General features: G+C 43.2%; 1 protein-coding gene across 2 annotated transcripts in view; it reads left to right on the top strand.

Moving 5' to 3' along the window:
* The window catches only part of nudcd1 (NudC domain containing 1), a 41,403-nt gene that overhangs the window by 1,838 nt on the left and 20,507 nt on the right, over positions 1-19,058 (top strand). For both annotated transcript variants that reach the window (XR_012990676.1, XM_076301723.1), the window contains exons 3-6: positions 6,329-6,517; positions 8,430-8,613; positions 10,645-10,833; positions 17,345-17,552. Coding sequence is in view for 1 of the 2 variants with exons in the window: in XM_076301723.1 (XP_076157838.1) it covers positions 6,329-6,517; positions 8,430-8,613; positions 10,645-10,833; positions 17,345-17,552 (770 nt within the window). In the remaining variant the exon portion in view is untranslated. The remainder of the gene's footprint in view (positions 1-6,328; positions 6,518-8,429; positions 8,614-10,644; positions 10,834-17,344; positions 17,553-19,058) is intronic.

The following is a 19,058-nucleotide window of genomic DNA, read 5'->3' as shown; positions in this document are numbered from 1 at the left end:
GATGCTACCAACAGCATTTTCAATGGTGGTGCTTCGGCATCGGGCTAGCCATGCAAATAAATCACTGTTTTACACCATTTACGAGGCTCAATGTATCTCCACACTTCATTGGTAGACTTCCGAGGGCCCTGACATTTAAAACGAGACATTGAGAACTTTGAAAAAGCATTGAAAAATTCAAGATGGCTGAATGGCTAAACTTCGTGAAGATACTGTCTGTATAAATCGTCTTGTAAGTAAACTACCAGTGCTTTTTCAAAGTTCTCAATGTCTCGTTTTAAATGTCAGGGCCCTCGGAAGTCTACCAATGAAGTGTGGAGATACATTGAGCCTGGTAAATGGTGTGAAACAGTGATTTATTTGCATGGCTAGCCCGATGCCGAAGCACCACCATTGAAAAAGCTGTTGGTAGCATCGGCTAACAGTTGGAGTGCAGGGGACAAGCCGAGATGGGCTATGAGACATACGTTCACACTCGGTATCATGTTTCAACACACTTTAGGTAAGTATCACACCGGAATTCTCCTTTAAACACAAGGAGGAGCATTTGTTCTGTTCTGTAAAGAACATCTTCGTATGGGCTCAGGAAAACTTCCAATAGCAATTGTTTATGAACATAGCTTGATGCTCTATCCACTAATGCTGGTTAAAACTCAACCATGCAAAGATGAAACTATATTTAGACATGATCCAGAAATGCCTCTGCCCAAGCTCATTTATGATGGATTGAGGAAAAGTGGAAAACTGTCCTGTGGTAACACCAATCAAACATCCTCCGGGCTAAAGAGGAGAGGGACCACCATTAGCATGAGTGAAAAAAAAAACCCTTCAGGACTGTTGGAAAACCATTCCCAGTGTCTAACTCACAGGTGTCAAACATAAGGCCCAGGGGCCAGATCAGGCCCACCAGCAGGTTTCATGCCCCCCGGATGTTTTGGGTAGGAAGGAAAAATTAGGAGAAAATAAAGACATTCACATCCAGTTGTCTTCAGAAAGGAATAGGCCAACAAAAACTGACATGGAAGTAGGGAATTTCACGACAGAAAGAGCAGTATATGACAGCAGTACATGATATGTACAGTAAAGGAGTATATCATCAAATAACACTCTGATACCCAAGCAGAAAAATGATAATGACCATGACAATGAAGGCCCCCATAGGGTCTCATTCCAACAAATCCGGCCCACTGCCTGATATGAGTTTGACACCCCTGGTCTAACTTAAGGTGGTGAAATGTTCTACAATGTAACAAAAAGAAAGACTCATAGAAGAGTAGGCTTTTCAAAGCGTCAGACCGGTAGTGTTTGTGTGACTGTGTGGAAATGCGTGGAAGGCCCCAGGTCTGCAGTTTGTAGTGTCATGTGTTACATTAGTCAGCAGGGGGAGATGTTACTCTGAAGGCTGAAATGTTTCCATGCTGTAGTGCTTCCTGTCTCCTTCAGTGCATCAGTCATTAGTAAAAGCTGAAATGCATGTGTCTTCACTTGATTTCACATGGTTTTAGTGACTGGTTGATGGTGTTAAAGCTGCAGTTTGTAGTCTTTTTCATCAAGAAAGAGTGATGTGTCTAGATGAATACTGATGAGGTCATGCTGAGGAAATGATTCCAGCCATATTCCCTAGTGGATTCTGTCAGTTATGTGTTTCAGGTATTATATTGCATTTAACCCTGGACAAGCACTCTTAAAACAAATGGGTTGAAAATAACACAACTTGCGTTGTTTTTTAACACATCTCCTCTGTGTCCAGATAGGGACAACACATTGAGTGTGCCAGCAAATGCTTTGAAATTACATACAGGGTATGTATATGAATGTACAGCAATAATAGGGAACAGCATCATATTTTTTTCTTGCATAATTACATCGTAATCACTTGAAGTGGTTTTCATTTTCGGCACAAAAACTGCAGACTTACAGTATCTTTCAATAGAGTCCTGTGGAATTCTGAGGGCTTTGCGTTGTGTTGAACGCAGCCACAAGGCACTCTTCCATTTACTCACATTTTATTTAATACAGCGGCCACAGGTGGTACAAGTTGGTATTACAACCCCGGTGTTAGCTGGACAATATGTAGCATAGCGCTTTTTGACATTACGTCAAATCAGTTGTTTCTTCACATTCTGTTGGTATTTCTAAGTCTGTGTTTTTAACTAAAAAAACATCCACATAACACATTTTAAACCTTTACTCAGTTACCCAGTCTACTCACAGTCTACACCCCCCTTTATTTATTATACTTATCAATTATTGGTTATTAGTTGACTACAGTAGACCCAATCGTGTGACGCTTACTTACCAGACATTTTGAGACACCAACCATTGTTCTTTCCCCAGATGGTCTGCCTGATAATAGTCTTCTAAATGGAAAGTTTCTCATCTCAGCTTCTCTAACTCATCTGAGTTTTTTTGCCTCCCCGGGCTGATCTTTCCATTATCTGTCAATGCACCAAACTGTCATTAAGTGAACAGTGTGGCCTTTTTGAAGATTTAATGGGCAAGGCACTGAGCTGTAGCCCTCTGGCTCTTTGTCTTTTCAGCATACTGTTTAGGCGAGATGATAGTAATCACATCATCTCCTTGTTCCATGGGATGCTTTGGCTTTGATTCGCTGCGTGACACGGCTTGGCATGGCACGATGCAGAGTGGTGGGTGGGTGGGGTATGGGGGGAGAAAAAAAAAAAAGATATGAGCTGCATCGTAATTATAATGATCACACCAGTAATTATCTCTCTGCAGGAGTCTGTGTGGTGCTCTAGCTTAAGGTAGGGGGGGTGGGGTGGGGTGGGGTGGGGGGGTTAGGGGAGAGGAGGCAGAAGAGGTGGCAGTGCGGGCAATAATGGGAACATGGATCTCCATGGCGACTGGGGGCAGTGGCTGCCCAGTTGGCTTGCAGAGCAGTGATCGGCGGCCGCGTCTTTGTGCGAGGTGTAATTGATGCTCGTCGGAGTATTATATCCTTCTGCTTTGGAAATGACTCCTGCCGCTCAGTCGTGCCCTTCGGGAGGTGCCAGAGCCATTGGAGTGAGCAAGGGTTTCTCATCAAGGGCTGTGAATGCAGCAAAACCTTTCCACTGTGAGCAATCAGCGGGGATGGTTTTCGGATGCTTATGCCTTCTGAAATATGCAACAACAGTTCTGCAAGCTTGATTAAGCTTTCCATGGATGGATTGGATGGATGGATTGGATGGATGGATGAAGTTATTGATTGATTGATTGATTGATTGATTGATTGATTGATTGATTGATTTCCCCCATATTTTCCTATTTCTATATCTGAGATTTGGTATCACATTCAGCAACACAGTATGCCTCATTAAACACAAACATAGATTTTGAAAGGAGCCTGGCCCTGTTGTATTTACACCAAGGTGGTGTGGGTCATTAAATAATAATGGCTGGAATAATGGCTCTATATCTATCTACTGCTATATGGAATTCATGTAATTAGTGCAACAGAGACAAAGTTTCCTCTGCCAAGTGAACTCTATTAATTCTGTGATAGAGTATGCCTTCCTGATGGGCAGCTTTTCAATCAAGCACTATTTATTGTGGCTGTTAGAGTTACCATTTAAAGTTTCCAAAGAGCATTGATCTGAACTGATTGGTGATCAAACTTTTTCACTGGATCTACTTCATAGGTCTCCCATTCTACATAATAAATAGCCACCTGCCAGCCAATCGGACAAGAGTATTTCTCATTTCCTGGGTATAAACACTTCTTGTATAAATGTGTATAAACTTAGTGGGGAAGTGGGGTATAACTTGGCGTCTTGTAAATCCAAAAATACAGCCGAGTCTGGCAATACGTTTATACTGTGTCTTATACAAGGTTGCTGGAAGATACTGATTTGTCCATTGAGATAAAAGCCAGCAGTTAGAGGGATGCTGAACCTTATGGAAAAGCACAACCATGATGAATACAAAGGCAGTATATATTTAGTCACATTATAAAATGTGACTATGTTTGTGTGTGTCTGTGTGAGTATGTTTGTGTTTTCTGTGTGTGTGTGTGTGTGTGTGTGTGTGTGTGTGTGTGTGTGTGTGTGTGTGTGTGTGTGTGAGTGTGTGTGTGAGAGAGAGTGTGTTGTATTTGTGTGTTATCTATCTCTGCACAGGTCACACACAGGCCTGAGGGGCTTGTTTGGAGCTGATGCAGTCGCGCTCCTCGGTTAGCTGCCCTAGGCTAGTTTCAGCTGTAGGCTAGTATCCGCCCCAGGCTAGCCTCCACCTGCACCTGCATGTGCTGCCCCTGCAGGCTGCTTCAGTGGGCTGGGGAAGTCACGCAACCAGAGAGAGCACTCAAGAGATATTGCAGTGCTGCCCCAGGCCAGTACAATGATGGTCTTGTGACATACAGTAGAATAGTTGTTGTGAGAGTGTTGTGTGCTGTTTGTAAGGTTGCCACTGACATGTTCTGCAGTCACAGAACAACACTTCTGTTTGTATTGCACCGTAAAGTATGACCCGATGTGCATTATTGGGAATTATAACACAGATTAACATTCTCATATGATCGGTCTTAATGAATGAGGAGACAACAATAACAGCAGGCAAGGTTGAGAGTTCTCCGATTCAACATTGCAGAAGTTATATACACTGTACCAGATATTTTTAAAACCTTCCATCCCTTTGGCCACACTCGCCTCACTCGTATTCTTCACATGCATACAGAGATTCTCTTTCACACTGATGCCTATAGAAGGAGTTTGTGTGAATGTGTGATTTTGGTGAGATTTGATTGTGGCCATCTGATGAGCACTGTCTTGGTGCGTTGGAGGAGTTAGTAATCGGCCCACCCAGCCCACAGACATTCTGATTGTGTGGGGCTGAAGAACAGTGGTAATTGAACCTTGAGGATTGCAGTTTGCTGTAAACATCACCTGTTCCTAAGCAACGTCATTGGCCATTTCCAATTTGTCCGCCTGGCAAAATCTACAAATGCCACGGAGGTGGGAGTGATTCTGCGGCTTCTTTTGTGCTTGATATGACAAATGGAGAACAACTGATTCCTTTGTAATCTACACAGAAGGCATGGATGCAAATGACTGTTCCTTCTGTGGGCCTGCTAGTTCCTTATACCCTAATTCAAATAGTTAGAATAGAGTGAAATTGAAATAGCCGTTTCCAGCCGTTATATCTGTTAATTCTATAGAGACAATGATGACAGCGATTACAATGAGGTAATATCCAGTAATATGAATTAAAACATTAATATGTAATAGTCCATATTAATAATTGTTCTTGATATGGTTCAGATATTTGTTGTGCTTTGGGTTCAGGTTTATTGTCACTTTTGGAGTATGGAAGTTGGCCCAACTAGGCTAGTTCAGGCTGAGACCTTCATTGTCCAAGAACACTGCAAAATAGATTCATTGAGACATAGAGACCTTCATTGTCCAATGCTGTGCTATGGCCATCAGAGAGTGTTCTAAAGCCCAGTGGGAACTTTTTGGACACACAGTCCAAGTCGATTCTCAATCTTGGCTGCTTTTCCCGGAGGTATTGTAATGTCATGAGCATTGTTAAATTTGAAGTCTCTCTCTTTCTCTCTCTTTCTTTCTCTTTCTCGTTCTCTCTCTCTCTCTCTCTCTCTCTCTCTCTCTCTCTCTCTCTCTCTCTCTCTCTCTCTCTCTATCTCTTTCTCTGCCCCTTCTCTCCCCTCAGTAGGGGGCAGAGGGTAATGTAATCGGGTCCATCTGTGTCTCATCAGTGTGTTTGTGTCTGTGTGTCTACTCACATAGCTTACTGATTTCAGACAAGATGGAGGGTCAACATATTCTGGTCCTCCTCCAGTTTCAGATTAGGATCCTTTTTTCATGTTCTTCACCGACCAATTATAAGTGTGGCATTCTGCTGTCGCCTCACTCTCTTGTGGTTAAGGTTATGGTCATGGTTTTTAAAATGAACACTTCAGTAGTCATTCAGCCTACATAAAAATAAAACACTAATAATAGTAATAGACCCAGAGGTGTAAATAATGTATTGTTTACCTGTGCACTTAACACAGGTGATATCACTAATTAGCTCATCTACCTGACTGAGGAGTTGTACTTGATTCAGCTGATTTAGTGAATAGTTGGAGCAAATATGTGGCTTTACTTTGTGAAGCCGGACTTTTACAACCCTGAATAGACCTAATCATTTTAACAGAATGATAACACTACCGAATCGTCCCAACAGCAACACATACAAATCGTGACTCCGCAAGGAGAACCAACAAGCTCTTAGTTATGTTGACGGCAGCACAAATGAACCTTTCGGGTGGGACGTCAGTTGTCCCGATAGCTGGCTCTCACTTTGACTCTTCCTGCTTGTGTATTCCCAGGATACGGCGCTGGGTAAGCCGCGGGAGGTGTTCCGTCTGCCCTCTGACCCCGTGCAGTGCCCCAGCGAGCCGGTGTGTGCCTCGCTCAGCCTCACCTCCGCCACCTGGGCGGCGCTCTCAGACGGTGCCGGGACCCTCTATCTCCTCAGGACGGGCAGACGGGGCGAGGGCGCCCTCAACAGGTGGGAGGTATGAACTTGCACGCTCTCAACTGCCCCACATCCATTGATGCATGACCGTAAAGCATCATGAGTCATTATTATGTTCCTTCCATTTTCAAGGCTCCTTTGTACTTCTATATATTGATGATAATCTTTTATTGGCTCCAATCATAAGCCTAGCTTTTACAATTGAAACAGAAAGGCACAATCACTTGTCATTAAAATGTTAACTTATAAGTCCGGGTAACTCAGAGCAATATTCATTTTACTTCCGAGAGGAGTATGAGCATGTTTATCTAGCTGCCCTGTGCCCGCAGCCAATGAAAGTCACTATTTCATTCAGTAGATGAATTACTACACTGTTTGGGGTGAGCCTAATTTTGTCTTCTCTCACTTCCTCTAAGAAACAAAATAGAGGAAAAGGTATAAATCATTGGGTGGAAAAATGTTGGGAAGTTGCTAATTCAGTTTAAAGGCAATCGAAACTTTTTTTTTATGGAAAAAAGCAGTCATGAATTAAAGTAGCTACTCGCTCGTGTTAAACGCTCCCAGCAGCAGGCAGTCAGTCTGCCCCCGTATTATATCTCCTCTGGTATTGCCTCTTCATTTTTAAGATCTCGGATAGCACATCAATCTCGACAGCCACATGTGTCGACTCCTTAATAACGTGCGTGCGTGCGCTCTGCTCGCATCAGGCAAAGCTCGGCTCGGCTTTATGATTCAGACGGCACTTCGTCTTCGTGGCGTAACAGCTTTTTGCTGTCTGGGGTTGTCCTTTTAGAACAGCATGTGTCAGAATCTGTATTCATGCCCATTATTCACGCTGTCAAATAGTCTAATCCCCCCAATAGTGTGTTTACTGAACGAGGCCCTAATGAACCATTGTGTGCACATGGTGATGTGATAATTACTCACCGTGCTTGTGTTTATATGATGCTTATGAAATCCATACAATATTGGAATGCTGCGTGAAACTTGGTTCTTGTTCCTCATTAGACTCTCATAAAACCTCAGATTTTTAAAGATTTAAAAAGAATAAAGTTTTTTTTCTCTGTATGTTTTGTGAATGGGAAACTGTGTCAAATATTTTTTGAAGAAGTTTAAGAATTTATACTTCATAACTGTAAACACTTTGGAATGTCAAACCATATCTTATCATAGAGTTTAGGCTCTTCATTTTTGAAAATGATGTATTATGGAAATAACTGACTATGCTCTTTAATATGTTGAGTGTGTCCTGGCAAAGACTCTCCTAGGCTGTGGGCATAAGTGTTTCTATATTTTATGGCTAACTAATGTGTCAAATGCCAGAAGTGAAGGCATTCCACTGATTGACAAATACTTCATCTGCTCCCACTCCCTGTAAAGCTAATTTAATTAGGAATGTAATTAGGAGACTGAAAATCTCTAGCGCAGAAGGTTTGGCACACAGTTCATTTCTCTTTGGCTGATGGATTGAAACGGATCATTTTCAAGGTTTTGATTAATTGTCAGTTTTTTTTTTATTGCTTTGTGTGTGTGTGTGTGTGTGTGTGTGTGTCTGTGTCTGTGTCTGTGTCTGTGTCTGTGTGTGTGTCTGTGTCTGTGTCTGTGTCTGTGTCTGTGTCTGTGTCTTCGTGTTCATGTGTGTGTCTTTGTGTTCACGTGTGTGTCTTTGTGTTCATGTGTGCGTCTTTGTGTTCATGTGTGTGTCTTTGTGAGTGTGCTTGTCTATATGTTAATGTGTGTGTGTGTGTGATTGTGTGTAAGTGTGCTTGTATGTGTGTCAATTGTGTGTATGAGTATGTTTGTCACTGTGTTTATTTGTGTCTGTGTGTGCTCATGTGTGTGCTCGTGTGTGTGTGTGTGTGTGTGTGTGTGTGTGTGTGTGTGTGTGTGTGTGTGTGTGTGTGTGTGTGTGTGTGTGTGTGTGTGTGTGTGTTTGTTTGTGGTTTTTCCAGCTGTTCTTCACCGAGAGCCTGGGGGAGCCCTTCACGCTGCTGCACAGCCTGTCCCACATGCAGGGCGGCCTGCACACACTGGAGCTACTGCTGCTGCGGGTGCTCAAAGAGCCGGAGGACACCCGGGGCAGCGGCTACGCGGCCTCTCTGGAGTGGGTCACCATCGCCAGCCAGACCACACAGGGTAGTGTGTGTGTGTGTGTGTGTGTGTGTGTGTGTGTGTGCGCGCTTCCATGCACGTGTGTCCAGCAACCTCAGACTAGATGTGGTGTGTGTGAGCGTGAGGAGTGGGTCACTGTTACCAGCCACACTGCACAGGGAATGGACTTAGGAAAGGTGTGTGCGTGCGTGCGTGCATACACACATGTGTTGCTACGATGTGTGTTTGCCTGTCTTTCTGTCTTTCTTTCCTGAATGAGCATACACAGCTAGTTCTGTAGCTTTCCATCCTTCTTTCCAGTAGTAGGGCTGGCCACATACACACTAGATGCCCCTTGGTGTGGGGCTGTGTGGTGTGAAAGGGACCTTTGATCATTTATGAAAAGCTGTCTAGGGAGTAGTTTTATTCAGCATTCTAGTTTTTTCCTGGGTATGTGCCTGGAGGGCTGCGTGTGATTGCTCATTGTGCTGCGGAGCTGCATGCTGTAATTCGGCTAATTGTCTCTAATGAACTGAAATTAGCCGCCTTAATTGAAAGGCAAATACCAGCCACGGCTCCCAGGAGAAACCCACCGCACCGGGGCCTCACGGCCCCACTGTCACCACAGCAGCTTTGCTGCTCTCGGCCCGGAACGTAAACAGAGCCGGCTAATGAAGTGTGTGTGTGTGTGAGTGGGAGAGAAAGAGCGAAAGAGAGAGTGTGTGTGTGTGTGTGTGTGAGAGTGTGAGTGTGAGTGTGAGTGTGAGAGAAACAGAGAGAAAGAGTGTGTGTGTGTGTCTGTGTGTGTGTGTGTCTGTGTGTGTGTGTGTGTGTGTGTGTGTGTGGTTGTGTGTGTGTGTGTGTGTGAGAGAGAGAGACAGAAATAGAGTCTGTTTATGCATGTGTGTGTGTGTGTTTGTGTGTAAGAGTGAGAGTGTGTGTGTGTGTTTGTTTGTGTGGGGCCGACAGTTTGCCGCCCGGCACTATGCTTAATGACCACTACACAGAGCTCAAATCAAGTCACACTATTTGTGAAGCACATCCAAAATCGACAGGAGCTGCACCCAAACAACCAAAGTGCAGAGGATGAGTTTGATTTCCATTTCCAAATCAGATTTAGCCGTCCCTACAATTCCTACCAGGATTTACCACTAACCACTGTTTACAGAGCATACAAAGCAGAAGTCCACATCAGTAATCATGCTTGATATGTGAATGAGGCTCCAAAAAGCTATTTATTTACTCTGAATATGATGTCCCCAAGCACAGCTGTTTGTTAGTTGCAATCATGATTTGCATGATTCTCCTCCAGAATAGTCCATCTTATTTTGTATGAGTAGTTACACTTTTGCTTAATTCAATATGAACAATTTATTCCGCAACTTTGTTGAAATGGCTGGCACTAAAAAAAGTCCTGCGCTTCAGACGAAAAACAAAACAAACCGCCTGCCTGAGTGATCTTGTCTGAGTGAGTCTGTATGAGGTTGTCTTTGTCCGAGACCTCCAGTGTTGCTGTTTAGCTGGCATGCATGTCCCTGTCTCCTCTGCTAAGCGTCTTGCTTTTAAATTGTAGCTTCAGGGGGCATCAGAGAAGATCAAGTCTGACCACACAGAGGCTCACAGGGCCCTCTCTGTGATTAAAACAGTCGGTAGGCTAATCTACACTGTCTGCATTAAGTCCACTGACGGAGCTGTCACTAACGTTACAGATAAAGGCTGAAATTCTCTGTTTTATTTCCTATTTAATGCATTTACGCATACAATTCTTATACGTATATATTTCCTATTATTCTTATACAATTCTTATTACGTATACAACACTTTTAGGTACAGTATTACATGTTGAAAGAGACTAACAACACATAGACACTCACAGAGAGAGAGGGGGGGGGGGGGGGGGGGCGTTTGCAATTTTGTAAGCAAATAATGTAATCTGAAAATTGCTGCCCTGATTTAAAAAACAATGCAAATGATCTCAGCTGGTATTCTGTCTATAATGGAGTATGGAGTGGAATGGAAATTAAGTGTCTCCAAACTTTTGACTGGTAGTGTAAATGCATCTTGTGCATCCTGCAGCGGAGGAGAGGAAGTATGAGGTGAAGAAGCGGCGGGTGATGACGGGCGCGTCCGTGCCTCACTACGCTGCCCTTGAGCCCCAGGGGCGTGGGGTCATGGTGGCGGCCGAAAAGCCCTTCAGGTTCACCGAGGTCGACTCAGTGCCTGTGGAGGAGCCTCCGGCCGAGCCCATGGAGACTGACAAGACAGGTGAGCCATTATGTTGTTGTTGTGTTTGTTGTTATTGATTGATTGTTGTTGATTGTTATTTTTGTTGTGGTTGTTGATGTTGTGTAGCCTGGAGGACCAGACCCAATCTGAAAGATTAAGGGTCTGGCCACGAATAACGTAATGGCCCAACTCGAGGGACGGCACCAAGCACGCATTTGAAAATCTAACTGCATGCGATTGGATAACACTATATGATCAATGTTAACTGACTGATTCCGGACTTCGACGCAATTGGATAACACTACGTCTGTCATCTGTTTAGCTCGCCTCTGGCCCGTCTATATCAAATACACAAATATGCTTGGTTCCCCACGATGCAAGGGGCAAAAGTTACGTGCATCATTACTCTTTGCCAGAGTCTCTCGCTGAGCAAATGCTTCCCTGGGAACTCTGGATTCCCAGGGTAGATGTTGTGGTCTGTTGTTGTGGTTAAGTGTTGTTGCTGCTGGTGTTTGTTTTTTGTTTTGTTTGTTTGCTTCTTCTTAGTTATTGCCATGTTGGTGGTGGTTGGCAGTGAAGTGGTGGAGGTGGCAGACTCAGGATTTAGTTTTAGCTCAATTACATAAAGCTTCTTTGTTCTGGAGTAAAATCCCAAAGGCCTTGGCTACATAATGCAATATACAGAGACTGTACAAAATCATAGCAGATTAGCATTTCAAAGGCTAAAAATCATATCATGTGGGAACTGGGGATGTTAAACAGTAAAATAACAGTTGAATGTGTTGTTAATATTGTATAAGTATAAGTATAAACTGGAAAATAAAAAGCATTAAACATATAAGCACATAAATGGAATTGAAACGATGGATAATCATAACAAACCAAGGCTAAGGAGGTGCTACTTTGTTGGTAAAAGGAGAGAGAAAAATGTATAATAATACAGAAATGATCAGTACATACAACTGCACACACTGCTGCAAATAACAGTCATGACAACAGTTAGGTCTGATTAAACTATTTCTTAATTTCTAATTGGACGAGAGCCATTCCAGAGTTGGGATACCCCAGGACATCCCTAGAGTTCTATCTAGATCTGGACATCACCTCACAGACTGTTTACCGCCTGTAATCACTCTTGTGAGAACATTCCATTAATTCCAAACGAGAGAGCAGCAGTTTCATAATGTCACATTTGACAGTTATTGATTGACAAAATGGAATAGATGGAGGTGGGTGAATGTTAAATTTAGCATGCAACGCATAGACAAACAAGAAGACTATACAAATGATTGTGTTCACAAGCATAAATAGACTCTCTCCCTGGACTTGGCCCTCAAGTGAGATGCTGCATTGCTTGGCAACAGAAGTTGCCGAGGCTAAGATTGGAACTATGCTTTTGGGTGGAGGATAAACTAACAAAAAAAAGAGATAGAAAACACAATTTGGTGTCTTTAAACTCAAATTAGTTGGTAGTAGTACTGTTGTTATACTGCTGTTAGCTGTGGCACCGGGCCTACGGCCAAACCACAGCCGTGGGTACATCCTTCCCAACCCAATCTCACCCACATATTGCTTGATTATCTGCAATCATCCACCCAATATCGGCCACCATGAGCCGTCAAAAATACGGTAATCAGAATCAGGTTTATTGCCAAGTACGTTTCCACATACAAGGAATTTGCTTTGGTCTCAAGGTGCATAACATACAATAATTAAAGTACATAAAATACAATAGCACTATAAATATAAATAAAAATATGACATGTTAGGATAAGACAAACAACCATAAGTGACAACAAAGTGGACGAGATATGTAATCACACATCTCTTATTAGTGCAGCGTGACAGTATGGTGTCAGTGGGGGTCAAAGTAAGAGTTTAAGAGTTAGTGTTAGTGACAGTGGGGGACCTGGGCTTTGTTGGTGAAGCCAACTGCAGTCGGGAAGAAACTAACTCAGGAGGTTTTGGTCCTGATGGACCGCAGCCTCCTGCCAGAGGGGAATGGCTTAAAGAGAGTGTGTCCAGGGTGGGAGGGGTCAGCCACAATCCCACCTGCCTGACCCAGGGCCCTGGAGACATGCAGGTCGTGGAGGAATGGCAGACAGCAGCCAATCACCCTCTCAGCAGAGCGAATGATACGCTCTAGTCTGGGCTTGTCCTTGGCAGTGTACCAGATGGTGATGAAGGAGGTGAGGATGGACTCAATGATGGAAGTGTAGAGGAGCACCATCATTGGCTTTGGCAGGTTGTATTTCTTCAGCTGTCACAGGAAGTACATCCTCTGCTGTGCCTTTTTTGGTGAGGGTACTGGTGTTCAGCTCCCACTTGAGGTCCTGGGTGATGATGATGCCCAGGAAGCGGAAGGACTCCACAGAGTCTACAGGGGAGCCACTCATTGTGATGGTGGCGGGTGGGGCTGGGTTCCTCCTGAAGTCCACAACCATCCAACCATCTCCACTGTCTTTAGAGCATTTAGCTCCAAGCTGTTTTGTCCACACCAGGACAACAGGCGCAACTGTTTGTATACAGAGAGAAGAGTAGAGGGGGAAAGGACACAGCCTTGAGGGAAACCGGTGCTGATGGTCCAGGAGTCAGAGGCGTGTTTCCCCAGCTTCACATACTAATACTGCTTCCTGTCAAACAGGAAGTTAGTGATCCACCTGCAGGTGGAGTCAGGCAAAATGCAGCAGGGAGAGCTTGTCCTGCAGCAGAGCTGGGATGATGGTGTTGAAGGGGAAGCTGAAATGGAGGTCTATCATCATTCCTGCCAGTTGACATATGAAATGTAATGATATGTCTTTGTTGAAGGAAGATTGTAATGGTTTTACTATCTATAGCTGAAGGCCTACACGGAGCGACGGATTGAAGGCTGTTGGAGAGCTCAAAGAGGATGGCTTTGAAAGCAAGGATGTGTTGCTGAATGCGTTTGTCGCTTGGGGGGGGGGTGCTTAGGTGTAGGGGGATAAAGCTTGCTAAAGCCTCTGTCTATATTTTTAAGTTTTATTAGTGGTGTATTTTCTGTTTTTTTAAATATGAGGATGCAAAGCTTTTTTCATTTTGTTATCCTCCATTTATCCTGTTCCTTACACTCCACTCGCTTTCCCTCTTTCTTTCCTTCGTTCTCTCTCACTTCCTCTCTCTCTCTCTTCCTCCCTCTCTTTCTCTCTTCCTCCCTTTCTCTCCCATGTAGCAGCTTACCTTGTAGCCATAGAAACAAGTGCAACAGTAACGGAAGTGCATCGCCTCAATTAGACTGCCGCCAGCTCCCAAGCACTCAAACCATTCCTTTGTGTCTCATACATGTAGCTTTTGAGTGCCTTGTTTGTCCCTGTCTCCTTCCTGTTTCAATGGCTTTCAGGAAGAACAAATGAACGACGGGCAAACCTTACCCATCCATCTGAAGCTGTGACCCAGGCTAGCGCATCTCTAAATAGAGGAAATATGAGAGGGTTGGAGGTTGTATGGGTGCGTAAATACACAGGGATATTGGACCCCGATTGGGAGCGAGAGGCTGGTGCTGTAGACTCCATCTGGGAAGAGCCATCTTAATCAGGGTCAGTGTCCACAAGGCCCCATATTTGAATCTATCTATGTTGGTAGTTTCGTTCTGATTCTGTTGCACACTCTAGTCCCATATTTATTTCAGAAAAATGGTGGCGCGTCACCAACCGTGGAAACGTCACCAACTGACAATCGAACTGATAATATCAATCAGTCAGTCAATAAAGATGATGTTTGGGCCTTCAGGATGCTGAATGTGGACATGGGAATAGGAAAAAAATACTAAAATAAGTCTTTTTCTTAAAGAAAGATCTTAAAGAAGGCCTGAAGACCAAAACTTAATTTCTTTCTAATATATATATTTAGAACGTATAATTATAAGAAAGCTGAATACAGAACCAGAGTGTGCCACGCTTTTTTATTTTATTTTCCTATTTTTAAGTGTGTATCCTGTGATCGGCACCTCACAACAATCCCTGGTTGTTCGTTACTTTTGGATTAATATGGTTCTGATTCCATCTCAGGTTTATCCCATTCATCTCTTTTGGGTTTGGCCCATTACTCTTTCATTCTGAGTCATTTTGTTTTTCTTTTCATCCTCTCTAATGTCCTTCCATTTAGCATCCATTATGCTATCCTTTGCATCGGGCGCATGGTTTGTTACATAATACACCTATCAAAAGACTCGTGTGAATAATCCCATTCACTCTCTTTCTCTTCCTCTAATCTTCCTTGGTATTCTTCTCTTATTTTTATCCTCTCTGTCGCTTTTGTGATTGAAGATTTCATCTGTACACCTTATCGACTCTCCACTGAGAAAACGAGCAGAGATATCAATACCAACACAAATGTATGCATGTTGCTTTTCTTTCCAGTGACAAAACAAAGGAGTGTTTTTCTCTCTGGTAAAAAGAGCAGATATTGACAACGGATTTCTATACGGAACTCATGTAACAGATGCAACTCAGGAGATTGGGAAGAGGGACTTTAGTTTTTCTATATTTCTTTTTAAAGAGGCTCAGAAATTAGAGTAATCAGCATACATCTCATACTTCTATGTTGGTACAAGATTGAATGAATTGTTGATTGATTGATTGATGGATGGATGGATTGGTTGATTGATTGATTGAGTAGATTTATGTAACAGTGTTCTCAACTCCAAAAGTCACCATAACTCTCTTGTTTTAAATCCTCTTGGTTTTTGTGGTCTTAGTGCTAAATAAAGATAAGTTAAGTTATTATGACCAAGGAAGCACTAGCTCGCTATGCGGTACATCTAATTGTAAAAATATTGGTCTGTCTAGGAGATGTGCTAATCCAAAGACAGACACATTTGAAGCGTTGAATTCCTCTTGTCAAGGTGCTCTGCTAGAGGGCTATTGTGTTCAGTGTCATCCCCTGATGCCCTGTGCAGTAGGCTGTGTTCTGTCCCTATCCCTGTCCTCCTGATTGCCTTCTACTGGACACAAAAGACATGGCTAGAGGATAGTCTTTTCAGGGTCAGAAGACTCTCCCTCTGTATGTGTGTGTGTCTGTGTGTCTGTGTGTGTGCACGCACACACCTTCAAAAATGAGTAGCATTGGGCTTTAATGTATAAAACCTCTGTATTGTCTTCAGTCGTGAACATCCAATTTCTATATATGTGTGAAATGATTACAGACTAGGTAAACAGACTAGGTTATATTCCATATCTGATCCTTTCCCCCTCTAAATGACATGGTAATAAAAGACAGCAGGATTAGACAGTAAATGTAGTGCTGTCACACCACTGCTGTTGTCACGTCAGATGTTGAATGCCTTTGACAGTACAGAGTGGAAGCACCACTCCGTGAAGAAGTTACTCATCTTCTGCAACCAGCATGAATGATGATTTGATTTCTGCATGGTGCATTTGACAGACTAAAGAAGGGTCTTTTGTATTTAGACAGAGATTTGTTTGACCTGTTGCCCGATAGTTGCACCGAAGCAACCGTTTGTCAAATCAATGTTTGACATGGCAGTGTGGTGACATTATGCTGTCTGTATGATCCTGGCAAATACGTGGTTTGGCTGCAACATTTTAAAATGTGCCAAGCTATTCACACTTGAATTTGGAGGTTTTTTGACTTGGATATTTTCGGTAATGGTTCGACCTATTTTGTAAAATTAGGGTGTGGGGTGGGGTGTTGTGGTTATTTCCCCATTTTCACAGATAAATCTAGGCTCAATTAATTTCATTTAATTTCATTTCATTTAATGTCATTTTTAATTTAATGTCAGTTCCAGTAGTATTTGGTTTTGCATACTCAATGATCATGATGATTGGCTTTATTTGAATGACAGTGCAATTATTAAATATAGAATACTTTTTGTGAGCATCACCGGTATGTGTCACTTGCTGGATGACAAATGGCAAGTCAGGGAAGTAGAACCTCACATCTCAAAATCACATGCTTCCATTTTCTGTAAGCTGAAACAAACCCCATCCTGTGGTTATCACATAGGTTTTTTCTGTGAGGAAATGAAGTTGTTTAGACATGTGAATACAGTAGATTTTAACACACAATTTGTGAAATGTGATCTGAAAATGGTGAGTAGTGTTCCTTACTGTATTGTCAATGCTAGTTTTGCCATGATGTGACGGAGATACCGAATTCACGTGTTATTCCATGTGTCAGTACAGACCTTTCGACTGATTTGGACATCACAAGGTCAAACAAGGGTCAATAGTTTTTATTACACTGTCATCACAGCATTTTTAATTCAATTCATCACCTGTGCGGTGTGCACTGCCATATGTTTGACCTTGTCAGTGATTGTGTGTGGCTTTCTGCTCTGCTGAAGGCAAGTGGTTTTGCATTCTTTCAGAGGAGGTAGATAGAATGAAACACACTCACACAAAAACACACAAATCTCAACAGGTGCTGTATCCAATACACAGTCATTAAAAGTTCCTGTCGTGTATATAATGGTGCACTCAAGACAAGTGAAATCCTACACAAAGCGCCTTTAAACTCTCGCGACAGAGGTTATTTCCCACCACCACTCATCTCTTGGTGAATGTTGCAGATCCCGTCTACTTCTGGCAGCAGACGGAGGGAGATCTGACCGTGCATCTGCGCCTGCCTGAGGGGGTGACCAAAGACGCTGTCTGTTTCCGACTCACGGCCGACCAGTTGAATGTTGGGGTGCAGGGCTCCGACCCCCTGCTGAAAGGGACACTCCATGCCCCAGTGGACCCTGAAGCCAGCACCTGGACCCTCGAAAACAATAAAAGGTTAGAAACTCAGTGTTTCCCACAGAATTGAATTCTATTTGTGGTGGTGGGTTTGCAGAATTAACTTGAATGCAGCAGTTTTTAACAAATTAACGCAGCGTGGTTATGATGCAGATTTAAGCACAATTTAGCCAGTCGCCTTTTATGCCAACAATTGCAGGATTGTTAATGTTTTCTTTAAACGTGCATGTAGGTTTGTTGAGAGACAAGCAGAGGCTGCGCAAAGGTGTACATAGCTCTTCAAAGAACGAATTCCATCCAATTTAAACAACATGGAAAATCATTGTGTGGTGGTCAGTGTTGATATTGTGCTGGGCCGCCACAAATAAGTCAATGTATGGGAAACACTGAAACTTACATTTAGACTCTTAGCATGCAAATCTTGACTCTTTGAACCGATGCACGTATACAAGAACAAGCCCTATGGTGTTGTCTGTTACCTTTCCTTTTATATAAGTATAGTATAAGTATACTCTTTTGATCTATGGTCTAACCAGAGATCAAAGATCAGAGCTCAGAGTATGTGACACATACCGGTGAATGTCACAAAATGTACGTATTCTATATTTCATAATTTGGTCTCTGCATTTATCTCAATCCGTGAATTAGTGAAACACACTCAGCACACAGTGAACACACAGTGAGGTGAAACACACACTAATCGCGATGCAGTGAGCTGCCTGCTACAGCGGCGCTCGGGGAGCAGTGAGGGGTTAGGTGCCTTGCTCGAGGGCACTTAAGCCGTGCCTACTGGTCGGGGTTCGAACCGGCAACCCTCCGGTTACAAGTCCGAAGCGCTAACCAGTACTGTAGGCCACAGCTGCCCTCGATGCCATGTCAAGGAAGATTAATTCATTGTTTTTCATTTGAAACATTGTAACAAAACAGTTTCTGACTCTAATCTAGCACTTATGATCTTTGTTTTGCTAAAATATTAAAATGTGTAAGTCTGCCATCACTGAAACGTAAACCTATTTGCTAAGCGCTTACCATTGCTGTGTTCATTGAGAGCATTCTCACTGTTGATTACATCTGTGTTTATTTTGAGTCAGCAAGCAAATAGCCTAGTCAGAGTATATTATCCTGTAGTTTAAACTTGCATGCTAATCAGGATCACACAACCCCCTTCTCCCTCCATTTCTGTCTCTCTCTCTTTCTACACACACACGCACAAAGCAATAGATGGTGAATCATGCATCAATATTTATTTACACATAGGTCCTTATACAAAAGAAGCAGGATGTAAAACAGCACGTCCTCTCAGCCTTTTGTTTATCTCTGAGCAGAGCAGTGTCCTCAGGACCACAGAGGCCTTTGTGTTCATCCTCCTAGTCCTCTCCAGGACCACCAGCGTCTCGCACGAGTGTGTGTGTGTGTGTAGCGTGCGTGCATGTGGGCTAATGTTTTGCACAAGTGTGTGTGTGTGTGTGTGTGTGTATGCATGCCAGCTTTTCCCGTGTTTGTGTGTGTGTGTGTGTGTGTGTGTGTGTGTGTGTGTGCGTGTGT

Source organism: Alosa pseudoharengus, unplaced genomic scaffold (assembly GCF_046254945.1).
Source record: "Alosa pseudoharengus isolate Yale_2024_CS ecotype anadromous, Long Island Sound unplaced genomic scaffold, YU_APseudo_1.1 YU_APseudo_1.1_scf_23, whole genome shotgun sequence".
In the NCBI taxonomy this organism is placed as follows: domain Eukaryota; kingdom Metazoa; phylum Chordata; class Actinopteri; order Clupeiformes; family Clupeidae; genus Alosa; species Alosa pseudoharengus.
Note: the sequence above shows the minus strand (reverse complement) of the source record. Positions and strands in the feature narration are given on the sequence as shown.